This window comes from Martes martes (genome assembly GCF_963455335.1).
Source record: "Martes martes genome assembly, chromosome: 2".
In the NCBI taxonomy this organism is placed as follows: domain Eukaryota; kingdom Metazoa; phylum Chordata; class Mammalia; order Carnivora; family Mustelidae; genus Martes; species Martes martes.
This window is the reverse complement of record NC_137889.1, coordinates 33,930,443-33,957,171: the sequence shown is the minus strand read 5'-3', so window position 1 is coordinate 33,957,171 and position 26,729 is coordinate 33,930,443. Positions and strand designations below refer to the sequence as shown.

Genomic DNA, 26,729 nt, shown 5'->3' with positions numbered 1-26,729 from the left:
CCAAACTTGGATGCTTCAAAGATCAACAAGTAACATATGTGTGGTGGGCCAAGTGTAAGGATCAGAGTGGTTAAGAACGAATTGGGGGAGGTATGGTGGAGGGGGCAAAGGCACACAGGAGTGCCTAAGCCCCATTTTCTCAGCTGCTGTGGGAATTCAGGCCCACTGTAATCAGATCTTCTCATTTTAGAAGAAAAGACAGATATCTGAATTTCTAAAACCAGTACAGTAAGTTAGCAGATGCTTGACTCATCTACCTTAAGAAAACTCTGGCTAACCTGATTGATTGATGAACCCGTTTTGTAAAAGGTGACTGACCAAGGTCAAGACTAGCTAAGACTGGAACAAATAACGAATTGCTGCAACTTCACAGAAGGGACCAAGAGTAAACAAAAGTAACCTCTATAAGGACACCCCCCTTATGCTGCCATTTTTTGAGCACGTGTCCCATAAAGAGGCTTGATTCCCGAATGCTCACGCTCAGAAAGGAGGACATCTCCTTTTGTCCCTATATCCAATCAGCATATTCTATTCAACCTACATACCACCCCATGACATCCTGTCTCCTTATGGTTAAATATACCCAACCCCCATCCTTCGAGAAGGCGGATCTGACAAATTTTCTCCCGTCTCCTTGCTTGGAACCCTGCAATAAAACCCTTTTTGTTTACAAAACTGGCGTCAGTGTTTGCCTTTCTGTGCATCATTGGGCAGTGGACCCTTGTATAGTAACATTTCTATGTGAAACCTTGAATTTTCAATGGTGGCAGGTCAAACATTTTAAGGGACAGCTGAAAGATTTAGCCTCCTGACCTACCTGCCATTGAACAAAGAGTGGAAATTTTCTTTTTCCTCATGTTATGCTAGATACACAACACAAATTCTAATTCACAACAAATTTTTTCTTTATAATAACAAATGTTTTTAAGAGTAAACTTTGAGATGGAAAGAAAATTAGAAACAACTTGGCACAGCCCATTTATAAGGGAGGAAATTAACGTTAAAAAAGATAAAAAGGATATGCATAAAGTTGTAACATTGAGGGGAAGAGCCAGAACTAAAACACTACTCTTCTGGTTTAAGGTGAGGGCTCTTTCTTTCTGCACACAGCAATGACCCTTCACTTGGAGCCCACCATGTTAGAGGCCTTTAATGGCAGTGGCAAACAGACAAATGTTAACAGAACCTAATTCTCTGTCTCCAAATCACAAGGGGAGTACAAAGTACCTGATCCAAAAGTCCAAATTTGGGGTAATCTTCTTCTGGGTCCTTACTCCCGGGATCAGGATGTTCCTTTACTAAGAATACATCTCTTTCTTTACTCTGAAAGGAAGCAGTATTTTAGTGTTACTGGAAAATTTTATTCTTCAAAGTAGTACTGAATGGATGATCAACCAGCAACTCCAATTCCTAAGTGTAATCTCCCAAAATGATAGTATTGCTTTTCCCTCTGATTAGAAAATTAATACACGACCATCCAAAAATTCAAACAGAGAAACTTGAAAAAATGAGAGCCAAAGTCCTTCGGAATCCTCACCTATCCCTCCACCTCACAGAGATAAGCACTGTTAACAGCTTGCTGTTGGCTTCTCCCCAGGTGCTCTCTTTAATTCTAAGGACAATAATGTTTAGAACAGTGTTATTTGTTTTGTTTTTAAAGCAAAGGAAAAAATAGTCTGCAATGTCAATATAAAATTATACTTGCAAAAGTACAGTGGACAAAAGTTTCAGTGTCATGTATAAAACAACCAGGGTGATATTCACTTTAGACACAATTTTTGACGTGTGAAACCTGTTAAAATTTACAATTAGTGATACCTTACTCTCCAAGATTTAAAACTAAGTTGTTCTCATTTTCTTAGTCATCACATTTCAGTGAGACTAAAACAAATTTAATTCTTACAAAGAACACTGACTTTCAAAATGTCGAGTCTAATCATTTTAGTCTACTCACCATTGTCTTAACAATGTTATTTGGCCAAGTCATTTTCCCAGGTCTCTGTCTGGTCGTCATGCACTCCCAGTATTTATCAATAAATGGTATGATATCCTAATTTTTAAAACAGAATATATTAAGATTTCTATAGTTGCTTTCAAAGTTATACTCACAAAAAAGGAAAGAAAACTGCAGCTTTTTCAAAGACCTTGTCAGAATTGAGAGAAAAATCCAATGTTTAGTCTTCTCATGATTAAATAAATACATAATTGCATGCAAACACATAGATTGTGAGGAATTTCCAGTAAGTATATACAAATCTTAACTACATAGGGCTTACAATCCAGTTGGAAGGAAAGATCTACTCCATTCTCTTGGGTGCCATCTGGAGAATGATTCCCAAATCAATCTCTCCCCCGAGTTCCTATTCCTACCTATTTCCAACATCCCTATGTGGACACCCCACAGGTACTTCAAACTTCTTGTAAAGAAAACTAAACTTTGGCAGGGGGCGGGGGGCACCTGGGTGGCTCAGATGGTTAAGCATCTGACTCTTGGTTTCAGCTCAGGTCATGATCTCGGGGTCATGAGATCAAGCCTTGCATCCGGCTCCAGAGTGTGGAGGCTGCTTAAGATTCTCTCCCTCTTCCTCTGCACTTCACTCCCACCCTTTAAAACAAAACAAAACAAAAATACTAAACTTTGTATCCTACCTCACAAATCTGCTCTGATTTCTATTCCTTTTTTTTTTTCTAAAAGATTTATTTATTTGACAGAGATCACAAGTAGGCAGAGAGGCAGGCAGAGAGAGAGAGGGGGAAGCAGGCTCCTTGCCGAGCAGAGAGCCCTATGCCGCACTCAATCCTAGGACCCTGAGATCATGACCTGAGCTGAAGCCAGAGGCTTAACCCACTAAGCCACCCAGGCGCCCCATGCTGATTTCTGTTCTTGCTCTTAATGCTCAGAATCACCTATCACCTAGAATCACAAGCTAGAAACCATGGAGTCATCTTGGATTCTTCTCTTGTGTACGCCTTTCACATCTAAACCAACACCAAATGACTGTTCAGATTTCAGAAATTTCTCACCAATCCGGCCTCCTTTCTATCCTTGCTGCTTTGATTGTCGTCCTCACCAGTTTTTGCTGGTGTGACTGAAAAAATATCCGAGCTTGCTCTTCTGACATCAACCTTCCCCTATTCTCACCATTCTCCTGGAGTCCACCAGAGTCAGAGTCTACCACTAATACCCTCCACTAGTCAGTTACGTGAATACCAAATCTTTACCAAAAGAAACCAGGATTGGGGTGCCTGGCTGGCTTGGCTGGTAGTGTGTGTGGCTCTTTAGTTTGGGATTGTAAATTCAAGCCCCATACGTTGGGTGTAGAGATTACTTAAAAATAGTATCTTTAAAATAAATAAACAATAAAATAAAAGGAACCCAGGTTGAATCAGGTAAAGTTGAAAGGAAGTCTGGAATATTCTGCTGGTCCAGAAGGTAAGGAAGAGTTCAAAAACTGATAGGAACATATCACAAAGTATCAGGAGTCAGCCTAAATGGGGCTACACTGGTCAAATTTGAGCACCATTTATGAGAAATCTAGTAACAGAGCATAAAAATCCACAAATCCACAGTGATACTTAAAAAAAAAAAAGGTGGACAGAAAGAACTGCAAGAAATAAATGAATAAATGTATTCTTTTTCATAATGATCACTCTATTAACCTGATTCAGGCTAGGATAATCGGTGGTTGCTAAAACCACAGCTTGAAAGGGTTTGAACAAGACAGTAACACAATCTCACTGCATCAACACACAGAATGCTTAGTAATTACAAACAGAAAATGTCCCTTTACAATGGAGAAATCTGGTGATACCTCCTCTCTACCTAAGTAATCAAATTTAGGACTATTTCTAATAAAACAAACTAATATTTTACGCCTCCTGATGTGACACAAGGAAAAATATAGACTATCTACATAATATTCTTGCCAAAAATGTTTAACCAGAGGGGCACCTGGGTGGCTCAGTCGATTAAGCATCTGACTCTTGATTTTGGCTTAGGTCATGATCTCAGGGTTGTGAGATCGAGCCCCGCACTGGGCTCTGCACTGGATGTGGAGTCTGCCTGAGATTCTTTCTCTCCTTCTCCCGCTGCCCCTCTCCTCCCCTCCGTCTCTAAAACAAACAAACAAACAAACAAACAAACAAAAAGCTCAACCATGAGGAAACAATCAGATAAATGCAAATTGAGGAGCATCATGCCAAACAACCGTCTAGGCTCCTCAAAATTTTCATGTCACAGCGGACCTCGGCGCTTGGCTGGCTCAGTGGGAGGAGCGTGCAACTCTTAAGCTCAGGGTCATAAACTGGAACCCCACACTGGGTGTAGCGACTACTTAAATAAATACACAAACTTTGTAAATAAACAAATAAATAAATAACTGTACACCACAGCAGACCAAAAAAACAAAGTAAAATTAATTTGGGAACTGTTTTAGATTAAAGACAAAAAAGACACTACAGGGACACCTAACTGGCTCAGTGGGGAGAGCATGCGATCTCAGGGTTGCTGAGTTCCAGCCCTATGTTGGGCGTGCAGCCCTACTTTAAAAAAAAAAAAAAAGAGAGAGAGTGAGAAAGAGACACATTACAACTAAATGTAATGTGTGATCCATGCCTGGATCCTGGATGGAGGAAAAAGCTATGAGGGATTTAAGAATAACAGTGAAAAAATAAAATTATATACTTTATATAAAAATTAAAAACTGCATATATTAGACAGTAGTATTACATCAGCATTAAATTTTCTGAGTATGATCACTGTATTGTGGTTAGAGAGAATACTGGGTATAGTGTTCTATGTAGTCTCATATAGCTTAGAAAGAAAACATAGACACTGGGCGATTAAAGCAAACACCATAAAGTATTAACAACCCATAAATCTAGGTAAAGAATAAACAGATGTTCTGTACTATCTGAATTTTTCTAAATGTTTGAAAATCCTAAATAATAATTTGAGGGAAAAAATAAGAAAAAAACCAAACCTGATCACAGCACATCTCTAATGCAGGAATAAAAAGAGTGAAGGGGCCGTCTGCTGACTACTCCAGCCTGCAGGACTAAGTTCTCACTTCTATTCAGGAGAAAATCCCTTGCAGGTCTGATCCCAGCCATACTAGTATCACCAGATACCCCATGCCAGTATCTTTCAAACAGTAGATTGCTATCAATTAGTAGGTTATAAAATCAATTCTGTAGGTCAAAACTAGCACTGACTAGAATAGAAAATAACAGTGCAGAGGGAAAAGATCGGAGAGTAAGCACTGTTTGGTGAAATTTTTGTTTTAGTTTTAAATGAAAGGTAGGTATAAATGTACACTAGGCACAATGTAAACTCCACTGTTCTAAAATTTACTTAATTTTCTTATTTTCTTACCATGACTCACAGTAGGAAAGACTCATGGATGGGCTAATCATCTAATTTTGATTCCTGACTTTGGTCATGTGGTTTGGCAGTTTAATAATAAAGGATAATTCATTTAAATAAACTCACCCCCTTCCCTCTGACAAAATCTGTAATAGCCATCTACAGAAACAGATAAACTGAGCTGCTGAGAAGGTCCACCTCAAGATCTGATTATTAATTGTTACTTATAAAGCCAACCAAAACTATTTAAGGATTCACCCAACTAATAGCTAAGCCAAGTGACACACCAAGCCAAGTGACATACTGCGCACATACTAAGAAGTTAGTAAATCACATAAAATAAGTAACACATAACCAATGAATCTACCGTCATATATTCATAAAAATTGTGGGGAAAATACTTATTGTTGAGAAGTATATTTAGAAGTTCCACCGGATTCTTGGGCATAATTGCAATTACATTAATTTCTTCTCTACCTTATCTTTGGAGAACATGGTTTTCGGATGCTCATCCTGTGTTCGGGACTGCCATGTTAGGTTGGCCAAAGCACTAAGGCACATTTCCTTCAAGTCTAGCAAAAACAACAAAAAAAAGTTATCCATAGTATTATATCCCTATTACCAAAAGAATATTCAACTAGGTGGTCCACAAACTAACAATTACAGCAGCAAAAAGTAGAGTCATCATTGATCTGAAATGGACAATAGCCATTATTTGGAGCTAAACCCGAACTTCTACTAGCTACCAGGCAGAGGTTTCCTGATTCTGCTACATCCAAATCCCTTTTCTTTTGCAGCTAACCAGAGGACAATTTTGCCGCACTCTATAGTTCGTCCTTACTTGCTTGTTTCCGGAGGAAATAGGTATTCCCACTATGATGGCACACATTGCAGTGAAAACTATAGTTGGTCATGAAAGGTAGACAGGATCTGCAGAACAGCCAGATTAAACAGATTAGTGAACTTCTCAACACACATTTCCTTTTTTTTTTTTTTTTTAAGATTTTATTTATTTATTTGACAGACAAGTAGGCAGAGAGGCAGGCAGAGACAGAGAGAGGAGGAAGCAGGCTACCCGCCGAGCAGAGAGCCCGATGCGGGGCTCAATCCCAGGACCGTGGGATCATGACCTGAGCCGAAGGCAGAGGCTTTAACCCCCTGAGCCACCCAGGCGCCCCCACACATTTCCTTTTGAGGAGTAAATCAACAGAATCAACAAGGATCCTCCTTTCCCCACCGTGAAAGTAAGGTAATAACATTAATATATTAATGTACTAGTAAAACTTAAAAAGGTCATCAAAACCAAAAAAGGGCTTGTATTTTTACAAATACCTGGATTTTTCTTTCTCTATAGAAAGGTTTTATTTGTCAGAGTGATCGAGAGCGTGCACATGCACAAGCACAAGCAGGGGGAACTGCAGGCTCAGGGAGAAGCAGGCTTCCCACTGAGCAGGGAGCCCAATATGGGGCTCGGACCCAGGACCCTGGGATCATGACCTGAGCTGAAGGCAGATGCTTAACCGACTGAGCCACTCCAGATGTCCCTACCTGGATTTTTCTGTTACAGAAATTTAATAAGACATTATCTACCATAACAGATAATTCAGCACCAGGAAGTTTCTCACTGGAACCTTGTCCAAGCTAGTTTATTATAGAATTTGAGTACCTAAAAAGAGTATGTCAGGCCAGTTGTGGAAGAAGGCAAAGCAGTTTCTTTAAATATATTTATATTTAAATATTTGTATGTAAATTATATTTAAATATAAACAGCTTTATAAATGTCTATACACAAACTATATTTAAACACTTAGATATTTACTTAAAGTGCCAATAACACCATTGGAAAAGGCAAACAGAAATTATGACAAGATTAATTAAAAATGTAAATAATGGTGGTGCCTGGGTGGCTCAGCTGGTTGGGTGTCCAACTCTCAATTTTGGCTTAAGTCCTGATCTCACGGGGGTCAGGACATCGAGCTCTGCATTGGGCTTCACGCTGAGTGCACAATCTTCTTGAGATTCTCTCCCCCGCCACTCTCTCCCTCAGCCCCTCCCCACTGCTCTCTCCCTACAATAAATATATAAAATCTTTTTTAAAATGTACATCATTATTCAGGAAAACACATAGGTCACAAAACATTACTTGTCTCATCACCAAAAGAATCCCACAGATGATAATTAGTCTCATAAGAGTTTTAAGGATACAGGTAGGAACTTCACATTTAAGAGTTAGAAAACATTTTTGGAGGATATAAGTTACGAACTGGATTTGGGAAGATGAGTCAGTTTTCTTTTCTCTAGGTGAACTATGTATAGAGATGAGAAAGGGCCAACCAGTGGGCAGGGGGGCAAACTGCTGTAAACAAATTTGTCCTAGAGAGGGGATCTGTCCGGGATATGGTTTAAAAAAAAAAAAAAAAAAAGGTAAGGCTTAAAAGGTAAGGAGTCCAAGGAGTCAGGTAGAGTTGGATTTTTTTCTGTGGGTAATGGGAATTCCTTGAGGGGGAAATGACAAGGTTAAAAATCCAAGTTTCATAATAGGATGGGTCTGAAGGAAGAGATTAGAAAAAGCAAATGTATGTAAGATGCTTTTTTGTCTGTTCCAGCAGAAGGTAAAGAAGGCCTCAGCCTCACCTAGGGTGAAATGAATAAAAACGGAAAGGACAAGCTTGTATGTAAGGGAAAAACTGGTAAAGCTTGGTGACTAACTGAGCGGGGGTGGGAGGGTTGTGGAGTGAAAGGAGTTCTTATTACTAAGGGTGCTTCTATCACAAAGATGAAATCTTCTTAAAGGAGAGTTTGGGGACAAGAGAAGACCGTCTGTTTAGAGGCAGAGAGAAAGATGCGAGTAGAGGGAGAGATTTAAAAAATGGTGGATGCTGGGGCACCTGGGTGGCTCAGTGGGTTAAAGCCTCTGCCTTCGGCTCAGGTCATGATCCCAGAGTCCTGGGATCGAGCCCCGCATCGGGCTCTCTGTTCAGCAGGGAGCCTGCTTCCTCCTCTCTCTCTCTCTCTCTGCCTGCTTGTGATCTCTGTCTGTCAAATAAATAATATTTTAAGAAAAAAATGGTGGATGCTGAGGATATAACTGAGGAATCAATGCGTTGGAGAAGGAGGTGTGGTGGTGACTGTACCCAATGACTGGAAGTAGAGTACAGGGAGACATTAGTCTTAAAAAGGAGTATGTAACAGAAAAATACAAGACTGGTTCAAATTATAAGAGAAGAAATCAAAAGGAGGTTTATCAAAAAAAAAAAAGAAAAGAAAAGAAAAAAAAAGGCAGGTTTATCTTGGACTCAGCTGAAACTCGGTTAAGTTATCCTCAAAGAGAAGCTTCCCAAGTGTGTGTCTATTGCCACCATTCAAGAAATTAAGAAACGTTATTGTGAATGTAAAATTGAGTTCCCTTGCCTTTACCTTGCTCTCGAAACCTTTCTGTTCAACAGCCCCCTGTGATAAAATCACCTACAGAGAGCAAAGCCTCAAACTAGAGATATGTAGGCAGTCGTTATTTAATTCAAATATAATCAGGTGTTTACAGCTGTCTTTTTCCAACCCTGCTAGCTTACTTCCTCCATCTCAGCTGTGAAAGATAATCTGTCTCACCTAATTGGGCTTCAGGTGTAACTTCTCAATTTCAGGTACAAACTGGTTCCTACCAAAACTCCAAACTGTGCTTTGATTCTTCCCTAGAGCACCCAAGTGTTCTCTCTGGTAAATTTCCTAGGCTTTTTTTTTTTTTTTTAAGATATTTTATTTATTTATTTGACACAGAGAGAGAGATCACAAGTAGGCAGAGAGGCAGGCAGAGAGAGAGAGGGGGAAGCAGGCTCCCAGACGAGCAGAGAGCCTAATACGGGACTCGATCCCAGGACCCTGAGATCATGACCCGTGCTGAAGGCAGAGGCTTAACCCACTAAGCCACCCAGGCGCCCAAATTTCCTAGGTTTTGTCTATCCAAGTAAACTCTTCTTGGCCAAAGGGGCCCAATTTTAGGTCTTGTCTAAGTGACCAGCTTTGCTTATGTTGTATATTTTCCCTACAGATCCTTCCACCAAGATCAATTCTTTCCTCCAGATCCTTTAGTATTTTTTCTTTTTTAAACATTCTATCTTAGGTCACCAGTCACATGTTAATTACACATTAGCATTTCTAAAACCCACTATAACTTTTTAACTAGAAAACATAAAATAAATTATTAAAGGATGGTATTTCTTCGCAAACCCACCTACTGAGGAAAAATTTCACTTAATAATGCAGCCTTGAAACAATCTAATTTACTTGCATAATATGAACCATAAGGAACACCAGAGAGCCAGCAATACAATTATTTCCATAGACAAAGTCAATATCGAGCACTTGCTGTTGACTGAATCCCTACAATAAAGCAAAAAGCCTTTTATTCTCAATCAATCATAAAATGATTTTGATTCATTAGAAGAGGAAATTGGAAATATGCTGAGGAGTGAACAGAGGATACTTAAAGAGAGTGAGTTAGAAGCCAAAAGGATAAAAAAGAATGGCTCAAGCATGAAGGGGCACTGGTCATCTCAAATTTTTGACAACAGACTTTGTCTACCATAGACACCAACCCTTTTCCCAAAATCCATAATACCCAATACAACATTTAAATGATACTGTCCCATATTTATATAGTGCTTCATAATTGCACAGCTTTGTCTCCTAACCAGATTATAAGCTCAAGACAAGAACAATATCTATCACTGCACCTACTAGGTCTGGACCCTTAACAGGTAGAAAACGCGCTCAGGTTACTAAAACAATTTCTGATTCAAATCCTACTACTCACTGAAGAGGGGTTAGAAGACACAGAAAATAATGTGCTTTTATATTTGCTCACAAACTATGATTCAGGTGTTGAACATGCTGAGATTTATTTTACAGGGCGATTCTTACGGATTACCAAAAAATACTCACGAAGTATCTATGCCAAAGGTGTCCGCCGTGAACCATTTTGTACATATCCCACACTGCAGCTCTACCTCCCCCAGCTGTCGGCCATTCTCTTCATCCACCGAGCCCGCCTGAGTATCCATCACCTCTGAAGTATCCCCAGCACCTTCCTGTGTCCACAGAGCAATCAGAAAATCAAGTTAGTTGACCCAATTGTATTTCTGACTCACTTAAAAATGTAAAACCCATTTTGCCTTGCAGACATCCAAAAATAAATACTTACTAGTGTATCTTTTCCATTAGAGGATTCTGTCTCCAAACCACCACCTACATCGACTGAATTTGCATCCCTACAAGATAATGGAAGCACTCAAGTAAGAATTTTCAAGAGAAACAAACCTCAAAACGCGTATTCCCAAAGATAATGATCAAAGTCCAGCTGAACTTCACACTTCTACAGCTTTTTCAACTAAGCCTGTTCTCAGCCTGGCTGCCCCGGGATAGGAAGAACACGGCCTAGACAGACGCAGGCCCATGGGGCACAGGGAAGCCTAGTCGGCCCTTACAGACAAAACTACATGGGATGAAACTGGTCCTGGGGAAGGTTTGCAGGGATGCAGCTCTCCCACTGTTTTCAGAGGAACCGTTACTTCTTCCAGTCCGGCAATGCAAAGTGGTTTTTCCCCTGGGATATTTGAGGGATTCCTGCTAGAAGACAGAGCTACGAGCCCCCTGTTAGGATGCAAGAGCAGGAGAGAGAACAAGAACCTTGACTCTCACAAACCGCGAAAGGTGCGGAAAGGGGCGTAGTTTCAGATACAGTTCAGAGGGGAGGGCCAAGGGGACGGGCCAAGCGGCGGGCGGGACTAAAGTCCTGGAGGGGGCAGGGCGAGCCGTTGACGGCTGGGCCTAGGTTCGGAGGGGGCGGGCAGGAGGGCTCCCGGGAGCCGCCGGATTCCAAGAGGGGAGGGCCTCCCGCCCTGTGTCTGCCTCGGGCCACAGGATGTCTTACCCGCTTTCTGCCTCTCCAGAACCGGGTTCCGCTACTGGAGCAACAGATGTCCCCTCTCCAGCCGGGGCAGTTGCCACCGCTACCACCGGTTTTGTCTCCCCTTCTTCCGCCGCTGTTGCATTTGCGGCCGCTGCTGGGCCGGGTCCTGCATCCACTCCGGGTCCGGGTCCAGTTCCCGCCGCCGCCATCACTGCCGCCTCCCAGAGTTCTCGCGAGAATACTATCTCTGTCTCGCGTGAGTTGCTGCCAGGCTTTCTACTCTTCAAACAGTAAAGGCCTTTGTTGGGTCCATCGCTTGTCTGAAGAACGGGCACTCCGGGCCCGCTTTAAGGTGGGGCGGGCAGGCGGAGGCGGGCGGGGTCTCGGGGTTGGGATCGCTTGGGGCAGCTCGGGGCTTGTCAACGTGAAGGCGTAGGAGGCGAGAATACTAGTGGGTTTCCTCTAGCACTCACTTCATTTTAGGACTGGACACTGCGTTTTCGTGGCCAGCACTGGAAATCACCGCGCAGACTAGGCGCTTTGAGAGTGCTGGGTACCTTCGGACTCTGAAGGTTGTGGTATGCAAACATTCCTCACCATGAAATGTGGGAAACGTCTTCTGCAAATGCTAGCTAGCACTCAGGGCCCCGCTCCAGAAGCAGCTCGCTGAACTGCCCTCGAGATCGGCCACTTCGAGCACGTTTTCAAGTGGCCATCTAGCCTAGACTGTGAATGCAGAGCCCCCGCTGTACAGGCGAGGACCGGAGAGGGGATGTGGATGGAATATCCAGGCGGTAGAGGTAAGCAGCAGTGTGTGTCCTGGAAGCTGCCAGCCGCTTAATATTGTAAGAGAAGGAAAATGAAGCCCAAATTAGGCAGTCAGGTGCTTAAGGACTTACTGGTTGAAAGATTGGCCTTGGAGAAAGGAACAGGTATCGACCAAAAGGTAATAACGTGAGGAATCCACGGCAGTATTGGTGGGTGAAATCACTGGAGTAGAATCATTCAGAGCCGTGGTCTTCCAACTCGAGAATACTAACCTCATGAAGTATTCAGGCTAGGACAGGTTTCAGAAAATCAGTGTGTACATCCTGATTTTTACAAAGTTGCCTAAGGACACTCTTTGCTCCCACTTTACAGAAGAAGGCATACCTGTCTCCAATCCTGAATCATACCTATGATGTACTGCCCAAAGGTGTACAAACCTATGGGACTCCAGATACAAGAACACTTGGAAATATGTAGATATTTGGATTTCGCCATTGGTTCCCAAGTATTTGCTGTCAACAAAACTGAAGGAGGACCTAATTGCGTTACCAGCTGATAAGATTATTTTAAAAACTGTTGGTGATAAATGCTAAAAGTAGTGGGTGAAACTTTAAGAAGAAACAATATTTTCACAGACTCGAAGTATTTCCCCCCAAATATTTAATAGTTATAGTGGTTTTTTTAAAAAAGATTTTTATTTATTTATTTGACAGAGATCACAAGCACACAGAGAGGCAAGCAGAGAGAGAAGGAGGGGAAGCAGGCTCTCCGCCAAGCAGAGAGCCTGATGTGGGCCTGGATCCCAGGACCCTGGGATCATGACCTGAGCTGAAGGCGGAGGCTTTAACCCACTGAGCCACCCAGGCGCCCCTAGTGGTGGTTTTAACATACAGCTACAAATCTGTGGTACTGCTTCCTCCAGGAGGTAGAGCTTGAATCCCAACTCTTGAGTGTGTGGGCTGGTCTAACTTGCTTCTAAACAATAGAATATTTCATTTTATTATTTTTTAAAAGATTTTATTTATTTATTTGACAGAGAGAGATCACAAGTAGGCAGAGAGGCAGGCAGAGAGAGAGGAGGAAGCAGGCTCCCCACGGAGCAGAGAGTAAGATGCGGGGCTCGATCCCAGGACCCTGGGATCATGACCCGAGACAATGGCAGAGGCTTTAACCCACTGAGTCACCCAGGCGCCCCAACAATAGAATATTTTAAAGGAAGATAGTAATTTTTACAATGGAGAAATTGGCAGACACCACCTTACCTAAGTGGTCAAGGTTAACATCCCATTAGTAAATCAAATCATTTGCCCCCTGATATGATGCAGTGAGAAGGACTTCATCTCTGGAATTCTTTCCCCAAAATCTATAATCCTAGTCTAATAAAGAGGAAACAGTCAAATCCAAACTGAGACATTCTAACTGATCAGCACAGTTCAAAACTGTCAACATCATGAAAGACAAGAAAAGACTGAGAAACTCTGGGGGAGACAAGGAGATGACCATTAAAAGCAGTGTGGTGTCCTGGATTAGATCCTGAAACAGAAAAGGTATATTAGTGGGAAAACTGGTGAAATCAACGATGTCTGTAGTTAATAGTATTACAGCAATGTTAATTTCTTATTTCTGATCAATATACTATGCTTTAAGATGTCAGCATTAGGGGAAGCTGGAACAAGGCTGTATGAGGGAACTCTTTGAACTCTCTTTGTGATTCTTCTCTAAATCTAAAAGTAACTGAAAATTTAAATTAAAAGACTTGATTATAGATCACAATATGCTCTGGCATAGAACTTTGCAGGAGTTCAAAGAATTGAATTCGGTAGATTCAATAAATCCTAGACGGGAATCTGCTTATTTATGTAAACAAAGATTGTCAGCTCTTACATGTATAAAAAAAGAAAAATAGGAATAATATTGATGCTAAACCTGTCTCATTCTAGCAATGGTAATATTCATCCATGGATGTGAATTAAATAAATTCTTAGGTGGCTCAGTCCATTTGGCATCTGCCTTCGGCTCAGGTCAAGATCCCGGGGTCCTGGGATCAAGCCCTACGTCAGGCTCCCTGCTCAGTGGGGAGCCTGCTTCTGTCTCTGCTGCTCCCCCTGCTTGTGCTGTCTCACTCTCTCTGTCAAATAAGTAAATAAAATCTTAAAAAAAAAGAGGGCACTGGGTGGCTCAGTTCGTTAAGCAACCACCTTCAGCTCAGGTCATGAGTCCCACATCCTGGGACTGAGTCCCACATCGGGCTCCCCCTGCTCTGCAGGGAGCCTGCTTCTCCTCTCCCTCTGCCTGCCACTCCTCCTGCTTGTGTGTGCTCTCTCTCTGTCAAATAAATAAATAAATAAAATCTTTTTTAAAAATCTTTTTAAAATTTTATTTATTTATTTATCTTATTATACATATATATCTCCACCACTTGGGCTCTCTCAAATAAATAAACCTTAAAAAAATAAAGAGAAAACAAGATGATGTAAAATTTCTAACAAAACTTCTTCACGTCTTTTTTATTTAAATATTTTATTTATTTATTTGACAGACAGAGATCACAAGTAGGCAGAGAGGCAGGCGGAGGGGGGGGAAGCAGGCTCCCTGCTGAGCAGAGAGTCGCATGTGGGGCTCGATCCCAGGACTCTGGGATCATGACCTGAGCTGAAGGCAGAGGCTTTAATCCAGTGAGCCACCCAGGTGCCCCAAAACTTGTTCACATATTTTTTTGAAGTTTATTTTTATTTTCATCCTCATTCTTTTTTTTTTTTTTTTTAAGATTTTATGTATTCACCTTGAGAGACAGCACGAGAGAGATAGCATGAGCCAGGGTGAGGGGCAGAGGGAGAAGCAGACTCCCTGCTGAGCAGGGAGCCCAAAGTGGGGCCCAATTCCAGGACCCTGAGATCATGACCTGAGCCAAAGGCAGACTCATAACCTACTGAGCCAGTCAGGTGCCCTTTGTGTATTTTTTTAATGGATTATGGAAGATGTCAAATCACTACAGTGGAAATTTCTTTTTAGTTTCATTTAACAATGCTAATGTTTGCAATCCACCTGAAACCCTCTGCAGGTAATTAAACTTACAATAATAAATTCATGGAAATAAAATTTTGCAGACCACCAATTTTGAACAAGGTCTTTCAAGTGTTTGACCACAACTCCCATGAAACATTTTGCAATGTGACCCAGTATATACATTATATTATTTACAACTAAAAGATTCCTGAAACAATCTGCACTCTGTGTTAGAGCTTTTTTTTAAATGCCAGTAGTGACCCATTAGATTGATTTGATAACCTCAGGGAATCATGTAACAGGTTTGAAATAGTCCCTAAACAAATGTTTGACTCTGAAGGTGACAGAACAATTGAATGATAGCTGGAAGGGAATGCAGGGTGAGGGGACAGAGCTAATGACACACTTCTACTCATCAGTAGGGAGCCAAAGGTTGGAAATACAGGAGAAGTGGTGGTTAATGGAGCAGCTTTCTAAAGAAACTGGGTCAAGGAGCTGAATCAGCTGTATGATGGAGAAGTTCGGTTTGATGGCAAGGAGAGAATCCATTCCTCTGAGACAAGAAGAAATTGAGAGGATGGAGTAAGGATGTGACTTGTAATTAGGAACAGGACACCACGAGACAGTACAGGTGGCTGACAGTGAGGGCCTCCCTGAGCTCTGAGCCTACACAGCTATGGTGGTTCCAGTTTCTATCTTCCAGTTCCTGCAGCAGCACTAGGCTATGTGACAGTGAAGGTGAAACAGTCTGAGGTTTCAGTTTTGTCAGGCACATAAAAGGAAGGGCCAGGAGAAAAGGCAATCAGAGAGGATAGCAAAAAAGCAGTTCAGATGATTAACCATGGAGTGGGAGAAAGCAGAAGGACAGGGAAAACGGGGACTCCAGCGTCCAGAAGTCCAGATGAGAAGGCTGGAATGGGGAGAGTTTGGTCAGAGAATATTTAAGTTTCCAGATTTTAGAAGAATCTGATCAGAGCGCTTGGGTGGCTCAGTTAGTTAAGTGTCTGCCTTTCGCTCAGGTCATGATCTCAGGGTCCTGGGATTGAGCTGCAGGCCGGCTCCCTGCTCAATGGGGTGTGTGCTTCTCCCTCTCCCTCTGCCCTCCCCCTGGCTTGTGCTTTCTCTCTCTTGCTTGCTTGCTCGCTCACTCTCTCTCTCCCGCAAATAAGTGATCTTAAAAAAATATTTTAGGAGAGTTCCACAGCCAGCTCACCTGTGGGTAAAAATGGGTAAGGCTCAGGTGGAACCAGACCTAACTTCAAGAACTGGAAAGCAAGGCATCCCCCACACTGGGCAGCTGTTCAAGATAAAGGTTAATGAAAATCACTAATAGCACCGGATTAGAAGTTTAAGATGGATAAATGGGAGAAACTCCACATTTCTAGAAGCTCTCCCTGTCAGCCGCAGGGAACTCCCCCAGCTTGCCAGAAAGCTGTCTCCATCTGTCCGCTGGAGAGTCCATTATTTGCCAGGCCCTGGTGAAAATACAGAGCCTGTTCCCTCATCTTCAAACACAGTATTCAGAATGCTCACAATTGTTATTCTTGAGCAGTGGGTTGATAAAGACTGCCTCTTATTCACTCCTCTCTGTTTTCCAAGTGCTTGACAATATGCAAGTGTTGCTCAAATCAGAAGTAAGTAAAAGCTTTAAAAAAAAAAAAAAAAAGACTGTCTCCTTCCTCATTTTTCTCCAGATTTGTCTGGAGATTGATCCCGTCTCAGTTGTGCCTCCCTCTGGCCTCTCGTAATTGTTCGCCTCACTAGGATGACCACACCTGAATCTTCCTGCTTCAGGGTTTCCTACTCCAGCCCAGTCAGCCATTCGACACCCCAGCACCACTGCATCTTTCCTTAGCAAGCTACCTACCACCTTTCAGGGAAAACGCCGACTCAGCTCCGTGTTCAAGAGTGCCCAGCAGATGAGCCCCAGACCTGTTGGAACCCACCATTCTCAGGATACCTCATCCCTTCTTCAGATCTCTAGGGTCCTGTTTCCCTCCATCTGGATTGCCCCACACCCCATTTTTACGTCCATGTGCATTACATCTAGGATGCCTGGGTGGCCCAGTCAGTTAAGCTATGGGCCTTAGCCATAGCTTAGCAGGGAGCCTGCTTCTCCCTCTCCCTATGCCCCTCCCCTCGCTCATGCTGACTGGCTCGCACTATCTCAAATAAATAAAATCTTCGAGAGAAAAAAAAAAAGACCCACATCCAAGTTATTTCCTCCTGGAAACCTTACTTCATGCAATCTTTATGTGAATACATGTGACTCAATAGTCCTCAGCTGCAAATTAGAAAATTTTATTGCAGACCCTGTGTCCATAATCCTGGTTGGTTCACCTGTATGAGGTCAAACACAGGCGATCATTTCATTTCTAACAAACCATGATGTCTTATGAATAATTGGCTTCTTTAAAATGTTCAAAAGCAATCAGCACCCCACTCTGCATGCAGTTCACATTGAGCCGCTCCCTCTGGCTTGAAGGGCAAATGTGAAAAACCAGGTTTCAGATCGGTATTGTTTGACCCCGTGGGATTTAATTATTTTGGATAAAGTTAATGGGCACCTGGCTGGCTCAGTCAGTAGAACATGCTTCTTCATCTCAGGGTTGCAAATTTGAGTCCCATGCTGGGTGTAGAGATTACTTAAAAAATCTTTAATCAGTTTAAGTAAGAAACAATTATTTTGTCTGATGGACTTTCTGGATTCAAGAATAAAAAGAGTGTACAGGAAAAAACAGTATTGGGGCTCCTGGCTGGCTCAGTCAGGAGTCTCTTGATCTTGGGGTTGTGGGTTTGCACACCACACTGGGTGTAGAGATTACTTAAATAAACTTAAAAAAAGAAATGAGGAAAGAACTATTATCTTGTGGTCCTACTTTTGTATGTTTGTTACTATACACAAAAAAATCTGGGTTTTAGCTTTTCTCAGTGGTTATCTCTGAGGGAGTGGAGGTGATTACAAGAGACTTTCTGTAATATACTTCCGTAGTATCTTAGATTTTTCTGTGAATTGGATTTGTTATCAGAAAAGGTGAACTCATGGGGCTCCTGGGTGGCTCAGTTGGTTAAGGGTCTGCCTTCCACTCAGGTCATGATCCCAGGGTCCTGGGATTGAGTCCCACATCAGGCTCTCCGCTCAGCAGGGAGTCTGCTTCCCCCTTTCACTCTCCCTCTGTGCACCTTCTCTCAAATAAATAAAATCCTTAAAAAAGAAAAGGCGAACACATTTTTAAGAACTTTACATGTATATGAACTAAATAATTTCCCCAAGGTAAGTGTTGAAGTGAACTAACCTAATCATCTTTTAAGCTGAAAAAAGATGTTCCAGATCCTTAAGGAACTGAAGATTTTCTTCTCATTTAAAAACAAAACCAAGGGGGCTCCTGAGTGGCTCAGTGGGTTAAAGCCTCTGCCTTCAGCTTTAATGATCCCAGGGTCCTGGGATCGAGCCCCGCATCGGGCTCTCTGCTCAGCGGGGAGCCTGCTTGCCTTCCTCTCTCTCTGCCTGCCTCTCTGCCTACTTGTGATCTCTGTCTGTCAAATAAATAAATAAAATCTTAAAAACAAAAACAAAAACAAGGTGCGCCTGGGTGGTACAGTCGTTAAGCGTCTGGCTTTGGCTTGGGTCATGATCCCAGGGTTCTGGGATCAAGCCCAAAGGACTGCATCTGGCTCCTTGCTCAGTGGGGAGCCTGCTTCTCCCTCTTCCACTCCCCCTGCTTCTGTTCCCTCTCCTGCTCTGTCTCTCTCTGTCAAATAAATAAATAAAATCTTAAAAAAAAAATAAAACCAAGACATATCTGAGCCAGTTTCTAACTGTTGCTGGATTACTTCTCACTCCAGAAACACACTCAAGCTGTGTCCATTTTGTCTCTTCATCAAGCAGCTGCAGTAACTTTTTTTTTTTTTAAGATTTTATTTATTTATTTGACAGAGAGACACAGCGAGAAAGGGAACACAAGCAAGGGGAGTGGGAGAGTGAAAGCAGGCTTCCCCCTGAGCTAGAAGCCAGATGCAGGGCTGGATCCCAGGACTCTGAGATCATGACCTGAGCTGAAGGCAGAGGCTTAACGACTGAGCCACCCAGGCGCCCCCACAGTAATTTCTTGCATGACTATTTTCTTGCTGTTGTCTCCAAGAATGAAACTTTCCAGAAAGCCGTGCAGCTTAAAAACCTAGTTCCAGACCTTCCTCCTCCCAAGAGTCTGCTTTAACAAAATAGCATCGGGCAGTACTTTGCAGAGGCTGAAAGTCTGGGGGTGTGGCCTGAAATTCTTGCATTTGCGTTTCTAACAATCTCCCTGGTAGGGGCAAGGATGCTAGTCTGAGGATCACGCTCTGAGTAGCTGGGAGTAGAGTATTTCTAACCCTATTTCACCTCCCCACTAGCTTTTCTCCTGTGATCCCGTGCAACAGGGCGTTGTGTACAGCAGGTAATAACTGACCATGCTTAGCTAGTAGCTAACATAGCAGAATGATTCCCAGAACAGTAATGGGTTTCCCGTCTTTTCTTTTCCCTCTTTAGTCTTTTTGCCACAACACTCTACCTTCCCACATAGTGCTTAACCCTGGCTATACATTAAAATCACCTGAGAAGCTTTAGGAAGAACAGGCAATGCCCCTTGGCCAATACAATTCAACCTTGTAAAGCAGGGATCCAGGCATTGGTAGCTTTAAAAAAGCTTCCTGTGGGGGTACTTGGGTGGTTCAGTGGGTTAAGCCTCTGCCTTCAGCTCAGGTCATGATCTCAGGGTCCTGGGATTGAGTGTGGCATAGGGCTCTCTGCTCAGCAGGGAGCCTGCTTCCTCCTCTCTCTCTGCCTGCCTCTCTGCCTACTTATGATCTTTGTCTGTCAAATAAATAAAATAAAATCTTTAAAAAAAAAAAAAAAGCTTCCTGTGTGGTTCTAACGTGTAACCAGGGTTGCTCTATGCTTCACTGACTGAAGGAGCGATAGCACAAGGTGACACAGTCATCTGCATTCCTTAGAGGTCCAGAAAGGTCTCATAACTAAGGTACTCAGGATACATACTTTTACCCCCCATGTAGATTACCCAGATGAGAAAGGAATGTGCCATGACTGTGGGGTAAGTCTAGATAGATGGGACTGAGCCTGGTGGTGATTTCGGTGCCCTTGTGTGGCACAGGGGAGACGGATGACTCCTACACACTCTAACCTGGCCCAGAAGTTGCAGAGGGTGCTGCTGGAGCTGAAGGGGCCAGGGCCCATCACTGAACACCAGATGGGGCAAGGGAAGGCTCAGTGGATGCCTTCAGGGGGAGCCTTAGGTGTACCACCCCCAATAGAACATAAAGTTCTGTTGTTGGATTACAAAAAGAAATGGAAAGAGAATGTAAAGAGACATTATGTTGGATTATATAGTCCCAGTCCTTACTAACTTGAGTTGTGGACCAAGATTCACATCTGTAACACTGGTAAAGATTCCAGTGTTGAGCCTTCAGAAACACTGTATGTGTACTTTATATAGAGGGTTCTTGACTACCAGAGGGCCTCCTGTCCCCAGGGGAGAGAACTCATGGGGGAAAAAGCATGTCCCATCCCCGTACCAGCCTTTGCCAAAAGTTTCTGGGCCCTTTCTGAAAAAAGACCAATGGGTCGGATGTCCAGGACTCTGCTCCTTGCTCCCCACTCTCCCTCTACCTCCATATTTTTTTTAATCAACTATAAAGAAAAAAAAAACCCCAAACCAAAAAACAAAAACAACCCAAAACCAAAACAAAAAATGTTGTATTTGTTGTAACTATCAAAAGATGAAGACAGGGGCACCTGGGTGGCTCAGTCGTTAAGTGTCTGCCTTCGGCTCAGGTCATGATCCCAGGGTCCTGGGATCGAGCCCCACATCAAGCTCTTTGTTCAGTGGGAAGTCTGCTTCTTTCTCTCCCACTCCGCCTGCTTGTGTTCCCTCTCTCACTGTCTCTCTCTCCCCGTCAAATAAATAAAATCTTAAAAAAAAAAGATGAAGATAATTATTGTGGTGGTTCATCTCAATGGAGCATTTATTTAGTCTCTGCCTGAGCTCTTGGTCCTTAATCTCATGTGTATATAAATAGAGTTAACTAAACACTCCTGATTACTCCCAGTAACCAGATACTTGAGTCCTAAAAACAGTAAAAAGGGTTTTATTCTTCCTTTCATTAGAAAAAAAGTAAGCTCCACATGGGTGGGGATTTTTGTGTTTTGCTCACTGGTGTATCCCACACACCTAGAACAGTGCCCTGCACACAGAAGGCACTTGGGAAATATTTGTTGAATGAGTGGAAATGCATCTTCTGTGAAGGACTGACCCACTATAAGTCCAAACGTGCCACCAGCCCCACTGGGCAAAAGTGGCCCAAAGGGTTCAACAAGGGGTTCTCGAGAGTCTGAGGAGTTTGGAAACAAGTTGCCTTTGCCTACCCAAGGATATAAGGGCACCTATTGGCTGCTTCTCCCCTCTGGCCCTTGTAGCAGATGCAAGCTTGTTGTGATGGTTTGGACTAACAGAGCTGACATTCTCAGATTATGTAGCTCAGTGGTTCTCAAAGTGTGGTCCCGGGATTAGCAGCATCAGAATCTCAGGCTCCACTCCAGACCTACTGAATCAGAAACTCTGGGGGTCCAGCCTAGCAATGGCTCTTAACAAGGTCTCCAGGTCATTCTAATGCCCTCTAACGTTTGAATATCGCTGATGGAGCAGTATAACGGGCAAGAGGTTGAGCTAGAGGAGGAACAAGTGTTTAAAGTTCAGGGCCCGTTTTGAGTGCTGGGCAGGTGGGGTGTGCATCCAAACGAAAAGATGCTTCCTGCCCTCCTGCAGTTCCTCTGGGAGCTAGTGATGAAGGCTGTTTAGAACTCATGGGTTGGATAGGAGTTTTTCTGGTGAGAGTCCCTGTGGGATATCGAGGCCGAAAAGGTGGGGAGGGAAAGAGTGAAGTTAAAATTCTCCCTTGTTCTAGATATAGTAGGTTCTGACCGGACGTAATAGATGGTTGTTCTGTTGGAATTGCAGGAGAAGAGGCATAGTCAGGCCCTCAAAACATAAAGGAAGCTGTTTAGTACAAGAAACTGAAATATCTGGAAAGGTCAAGAGGACAGCAGTTATCAAAGAAGAATTGAAGTAGGAGCAAAGAGAGAGAGTTTGCCTCATTCAGGAGTCCACGAAGACTCCTGGGGAGAGACAATGACCTCCTTTCTCTCCCTTCCTTGACACAAGAGAGCTTCTGACTGAACTGTAAACTTTCATGCAGTTACTCATACAGGGATTGAAGCTTTCATGATGCAGACCCAAGAGCCAGGGCCCTCTGCTAACCACCCCTCACTGGATCCAAATACCCATCAGTCACATATACTTTGTGTCGCATCTGTGCAAATGCTACACATAGCAGGCCAGCTGTTTTGATGGGTCAGGATCAAAAGCTCTCCCTTGGGCTGAGCATGTCTTCATGTTGGCGATGGCTTGTCTTCAACCCTGGAGGAACATGAAGGGAGCCGTCATGTCTGAGATAAAGAAGAAAGAATTGGAATCTCCAGAAGGGAAAGAAGAGTCTGGCTGAAAGTTCATTCTGCTTGGAGGTGCCAAATCCTGTCAATGGAGGGACAATCCACTGGTGACTGAGTGGCATTTCCAAACATAGCTTGACTACAGAAAAAAAAAACCCTGGAGGGGCCATCTTCTTCTTTTGTGGTTTGAGAGCTCCCAAATCCAGGGCTAAATATGAAGAGGTAATGAACCAAACAACACACAGGCTACAAGGTACCTACATAAAAATTCTCTTTTGCCTCTGGGCCCTTTGTACTGCCAAAAGCTGATCTGGTTTAAATGCCATTTGTGAAGGAAAGGAGAGAGGAAGTCATGCTACTTTCCCCGAAAATCAGTACCAATAGCATAATTTCTTAGTGAATTGAGTAAAAGGGAGAGAAGGTTCACCAGGCTTACAGAGGGTTTGAGTTCAATGCCACTATGCAGGACATTAGAGCTTTCTAGTAGGTTGTACATGCCCCTTGCCTGAGCTAAGAGGCTCAGCTCAGGTGCCAGGAAACACAGCTCTGGATGGTCTTCTTGGTGGTTCTTGGAGGGCTCAGGAGCTGAAACTGTCCCAGGAGTTGGGGGATGACCTGAGTGACAACTACATTTATATCAATGATTCCAGTGCAAATCTGAACCTATCCTGATAGAGCCTAAGGAAAGTGTTTTCTAACAGTTCAGAGTCCTGTCCTTTTGGAAGGCAGTCTTGTTTCTCCTATGTTACGGTGGAGTGATGCAGAAAAGGTTTAAATGCAACCTAATGGTGAAGGTTCAAGTTCAGAAGCCAAGCAGGAGTAAACTTGGTTCCTAAGTGGATGGAGCCATCTGGCTACTGTTGGTGAGTGGTGAGTTGAGGACTGAAGGCAGTACGATGGCATGCATGGCTGTATTTGGTTGGAGGGGGAGAGACAGGTTGTCACTAGCTTGTCCCAAACGAGGTCTGAGCAGTGCAGAAGTGTTCTACCGCTACCCCTGGTTCTGCCCCTGATACACCTCTGGTCACACTGTCCGGAATACTGTAGCACCATCACTTTCCCTCACCTAACTGAATGGAACAGAGTAAGGGAGATGTAGGCTTCCTTCCTTGTTTTAACGAACTCTTCCAGCAGGGGGCAGCACAAACTGGACTATTGCAGCTCAAACTCAAAAACCTTTCCTAGAGAACCTGAGAATAAGGAACAAATGTCAGCTCAAAGGTCTTCCTTTAAAAACCCGCGCCCTGGGCTATGGCCTCTGAACAGCTGGAGGAGGGAGGGGTTCATTTCCAGTCTGGCCATGGGGTCCCCTCTCTCCCTACAGGATACCTGCAAGTCGTATTCTTTGGAATGTCTACATTTAAGAAAACCTAATCTTCAGGGGTTATACTTTCCCCCAATTCATCTGCCGTTTTCTCCCCTTCTCATGTTGATTTAACCTGCTGCAGTTGAGGAGGGAGGCTTTGTCCTAGTTATTTTCAGAAACTGAGGTGTCTACTGCCTGGCACTGGGGAGCTGACTCTTCCTTGCAGGATTCATCGTCCCCCAGCAAGGGACACGTGTCCTCTGCTTAGGAGGGCAGGGAGGGTTGGCTAAGTTCTGAACCTTATTTTGAGAAGGCCAGGTTTGTGATTTTAGCAAGGAAAGCTGAATACACAAGACAAGAATCACACGTAGCCTCAATCTCTAAACATAGGTTACCTCCGTGAGGTCAGCACCAGGAAAGGAGAGAGCTCTGTTATGCCCACTGCTCTGTCTGCAGTGCCTGAATGCCTGCAAATAGGCATACAGTCGGCACTCAATAAATAGCCCTTGCATAAATGAAAGCATGAAACCTATCTTCTTTCACTCCTTGGTTTACACCCCCATCCCATCCACTGAACATTCGAAGGACTGCTGGGCTCTAGTTACCTTCACCTGATTCACCTGAGCACCGGTGTGGCACTGCCTTATTCTAATACCTCCAACCAAAGTCCTAATTGCCTAGGGCTCAGAATCTACAGAACCCAATCTCAGTTCCAACCAGTACGATCTAAAGAGCATGCATGGGCTTTGGAGCTGGACAGAAGCTGAAATCCTAATTCTGACACATAGCCACCACGGACATAAGTAAAATGGGATTAAAAACATCTACCTTAAAAAAAAAGAAAAAAATCTACCTTACATTCTCGGGGCCATGAATAAGATTGTAGTAAAGCTCCAGGCATACAAAAGGCATTCAACCAATGGTTTTCCTCCCCACCCCCCCCCCCAAATAGCCGAATCTTGATGCTACCTAAATTTACCTTGTGCTACGGAACGCACAGGAGCCTCCCATGATATTCACATGATATTCCTATGCACACTGATTCCGTTCCAGACACCCAGCCTTTGCTCCTGCAGTCTCCCCTGCGGCCCACCCAGCCCACAGCTTTCTCTGCTCCTGCCCTGTTCTCACTCTGCTTACCAGCACTTCATCATGCCTCAGTTTTGTCCTCAGGTGGTGGTCTTGACATTCTCCTGTATTGCCTCAAGGCCTAGCACCTTGCTGGGTATGGATTAGAGCCTTAGCAAAGGCTTGTTAAATCAGACAGGTTGGATTACCCGGAAAGGACCACTTGCAGGTCTATGAATGAACCCTGTCTCTCCTGAGGTACGGGCTTTCAGTCCAAGGGATTCCTTGATTTGGCTGTGTCCTTGGGTCCTTCCTTGAGTCATTTCCATGGTGAATGTCTCATGAAGGGGTACTGGTAGAAAGATGACCTTGTCTGGCTTCCTGGGAGTCGGAGGGATGCCCACAGCTGTACCAACAGCAGCAAGGAAGTTGGAAAATGATTGGCGGCTCAGGTCCCTACTGCACTCGTGCTCCCTGGGAACATTCCCCAAGGTTCTGGTTTTGGCCTTCTTGCTGTTTACTTGGTGCCAACGCTAATCCGGCATTCCCTTCTGACCTCTCTTCTGGGCCACCTGGACCGGAAACCTCCAGGACACGTCTCTCCTCCTTCCACCAAGCGCCATCAAGCCTCCTTTCCCAGAAGAGAATATGGCAGACTCCACTCCATTGCAACCTCTTCATCCACATGCAGAAAACTCACCAGCTTTGACATTCCTCCAGCTAAACTGCTCTTGGCCCCAGTCCCTTGGCCATTCCTGACCCAGGAAGGCCCTTCCTAAATTCAACTCCTATCCTACATAGAGTCCTATAAAGTCCCTCCTCCTGTCTGAAGGTTTCTCAGATTCCCTTACCCTATGGCATCTGCACAGCTGAAACACACTGGACAACCACAAAAGTATTGCTTTATGACCTTTCTAGGTGTCCTACGACCCACGGTACCTTGCATCTCCAGACCAGGTGGTAATACCTTGTCTTTGTATTCCTTGGCTCACAGCATGTGGCGCTGTCCCCGAGTTGTCCCTAGGTTCCCAAGCCAAACACGGATGGTTTCATAGGGCGTCCCTACAAAAGCTTTAAGACTCAGTACACTGGAGTGGTAAACTGGACCACGGGGAGCCTTCTGTCATAGATCTTTGCCACTTCATAGTACCCAGGTAAAATGATGCTCAAGAGAGATGCCTGGGTGTCTCAGTAGGTGAAGCAGCAGGCTCTGGATTTCAGCTCAGGTCACGATCTCAGGGTCCTGGAATCGGGCCCCACCCACCCCTTCCCATCAGGCTCTATGCTTAGCGGGGAGTCTGCTTGAGAATTCTCCCTCCCTTTGCCCCCCTCCCCCGCCAACATTTATGCTTGCTCTAAAATAAATCTTTGTAAAAAGAAAAACACATGGGTTTTCTGGAGGATACTTGTGCTCAGTGGGAAGGCGTACAACTTATAAATGATTTTCTTATTGTCAGAGAAGCCTATTTTTACCCTCTCTTGGACTAGAAGATATAGGACCAAGGGGAATGGTTGTATCATGCAGACTTTTGAGCAAGACCTCGGGTTGGATGCTTTTACTGGAAAACTGAGGGATGGGGAAGGCTGGCTGGTCTTTATCCCAATTCTAGGTGGAGGTTCAGTTGCTGTCTTTGCTCTGGCGGAGTCCTTTCCACTATGTCCCTTTCTATCTATAGGAAAAGGGTATGCTGCTGGCCTGAAGCCAGCAGGCAGACAGAGCTGGGCCTTTCTGCATGCCCTCACCAGGCACATGGATTCCAGCTGCCTTCAGTCCTTGTGAGGGGAGGGGACTCCAACTCAGCTGTAG

The 26,729-nt window shown here is 43.8% G+C and overlaps 1 protein-coding gene across 2 annotated transcripts in view; it reads right to left on the bottom strand.

Moving 5' to 3' along the window:
- Positions 1-11,508, bottom strand: part of ASH2L (ASH2 like, histone lysine methyltransferase complex subunit) — a 29,278-nt gene extending 17,770 nt beyond the window's left edge. Inside the window, exons 1-7 of one of the 2 annotated variants that reach the window (XM_080797051.1) lie at positions 11,292-11,508; positions 10,563-10,629; positions 10,304-10,449; positions 6,207-6,295; positions 5,843-5,937; positions 1,955-2,050; positions 1,228-1,323 (exon numbers count right to left, since the gene is read on the bottom strand). In XM_080797051.1, the coding sequence (XP_080653177.1) occupies positions 1,228-1,323; positions 1,955-2,050; positions 5,843-5,937; positions 6,207-6,295; positions 10,304-10,449; positions 10,563-10,629; positions 11,292-11,479 (777 nt within the window). In that variant the 5' untranslated portion in view covers positions 11,480-11,508. The remainder of the gene's footprint in view (positions 1-1,227; positions 1,324-1,954; positions 2,051-5,842; positions 5,938-6,206; positions 6,296-10,303; positions 10,450-10,562; positions 10,630-11,291) is intronic. The other variant, XM_080797050.1, reaches the window with a different exon arrangement.
- Positions 11,509-26,729: the final 15,221 nt, after the last annotated feature.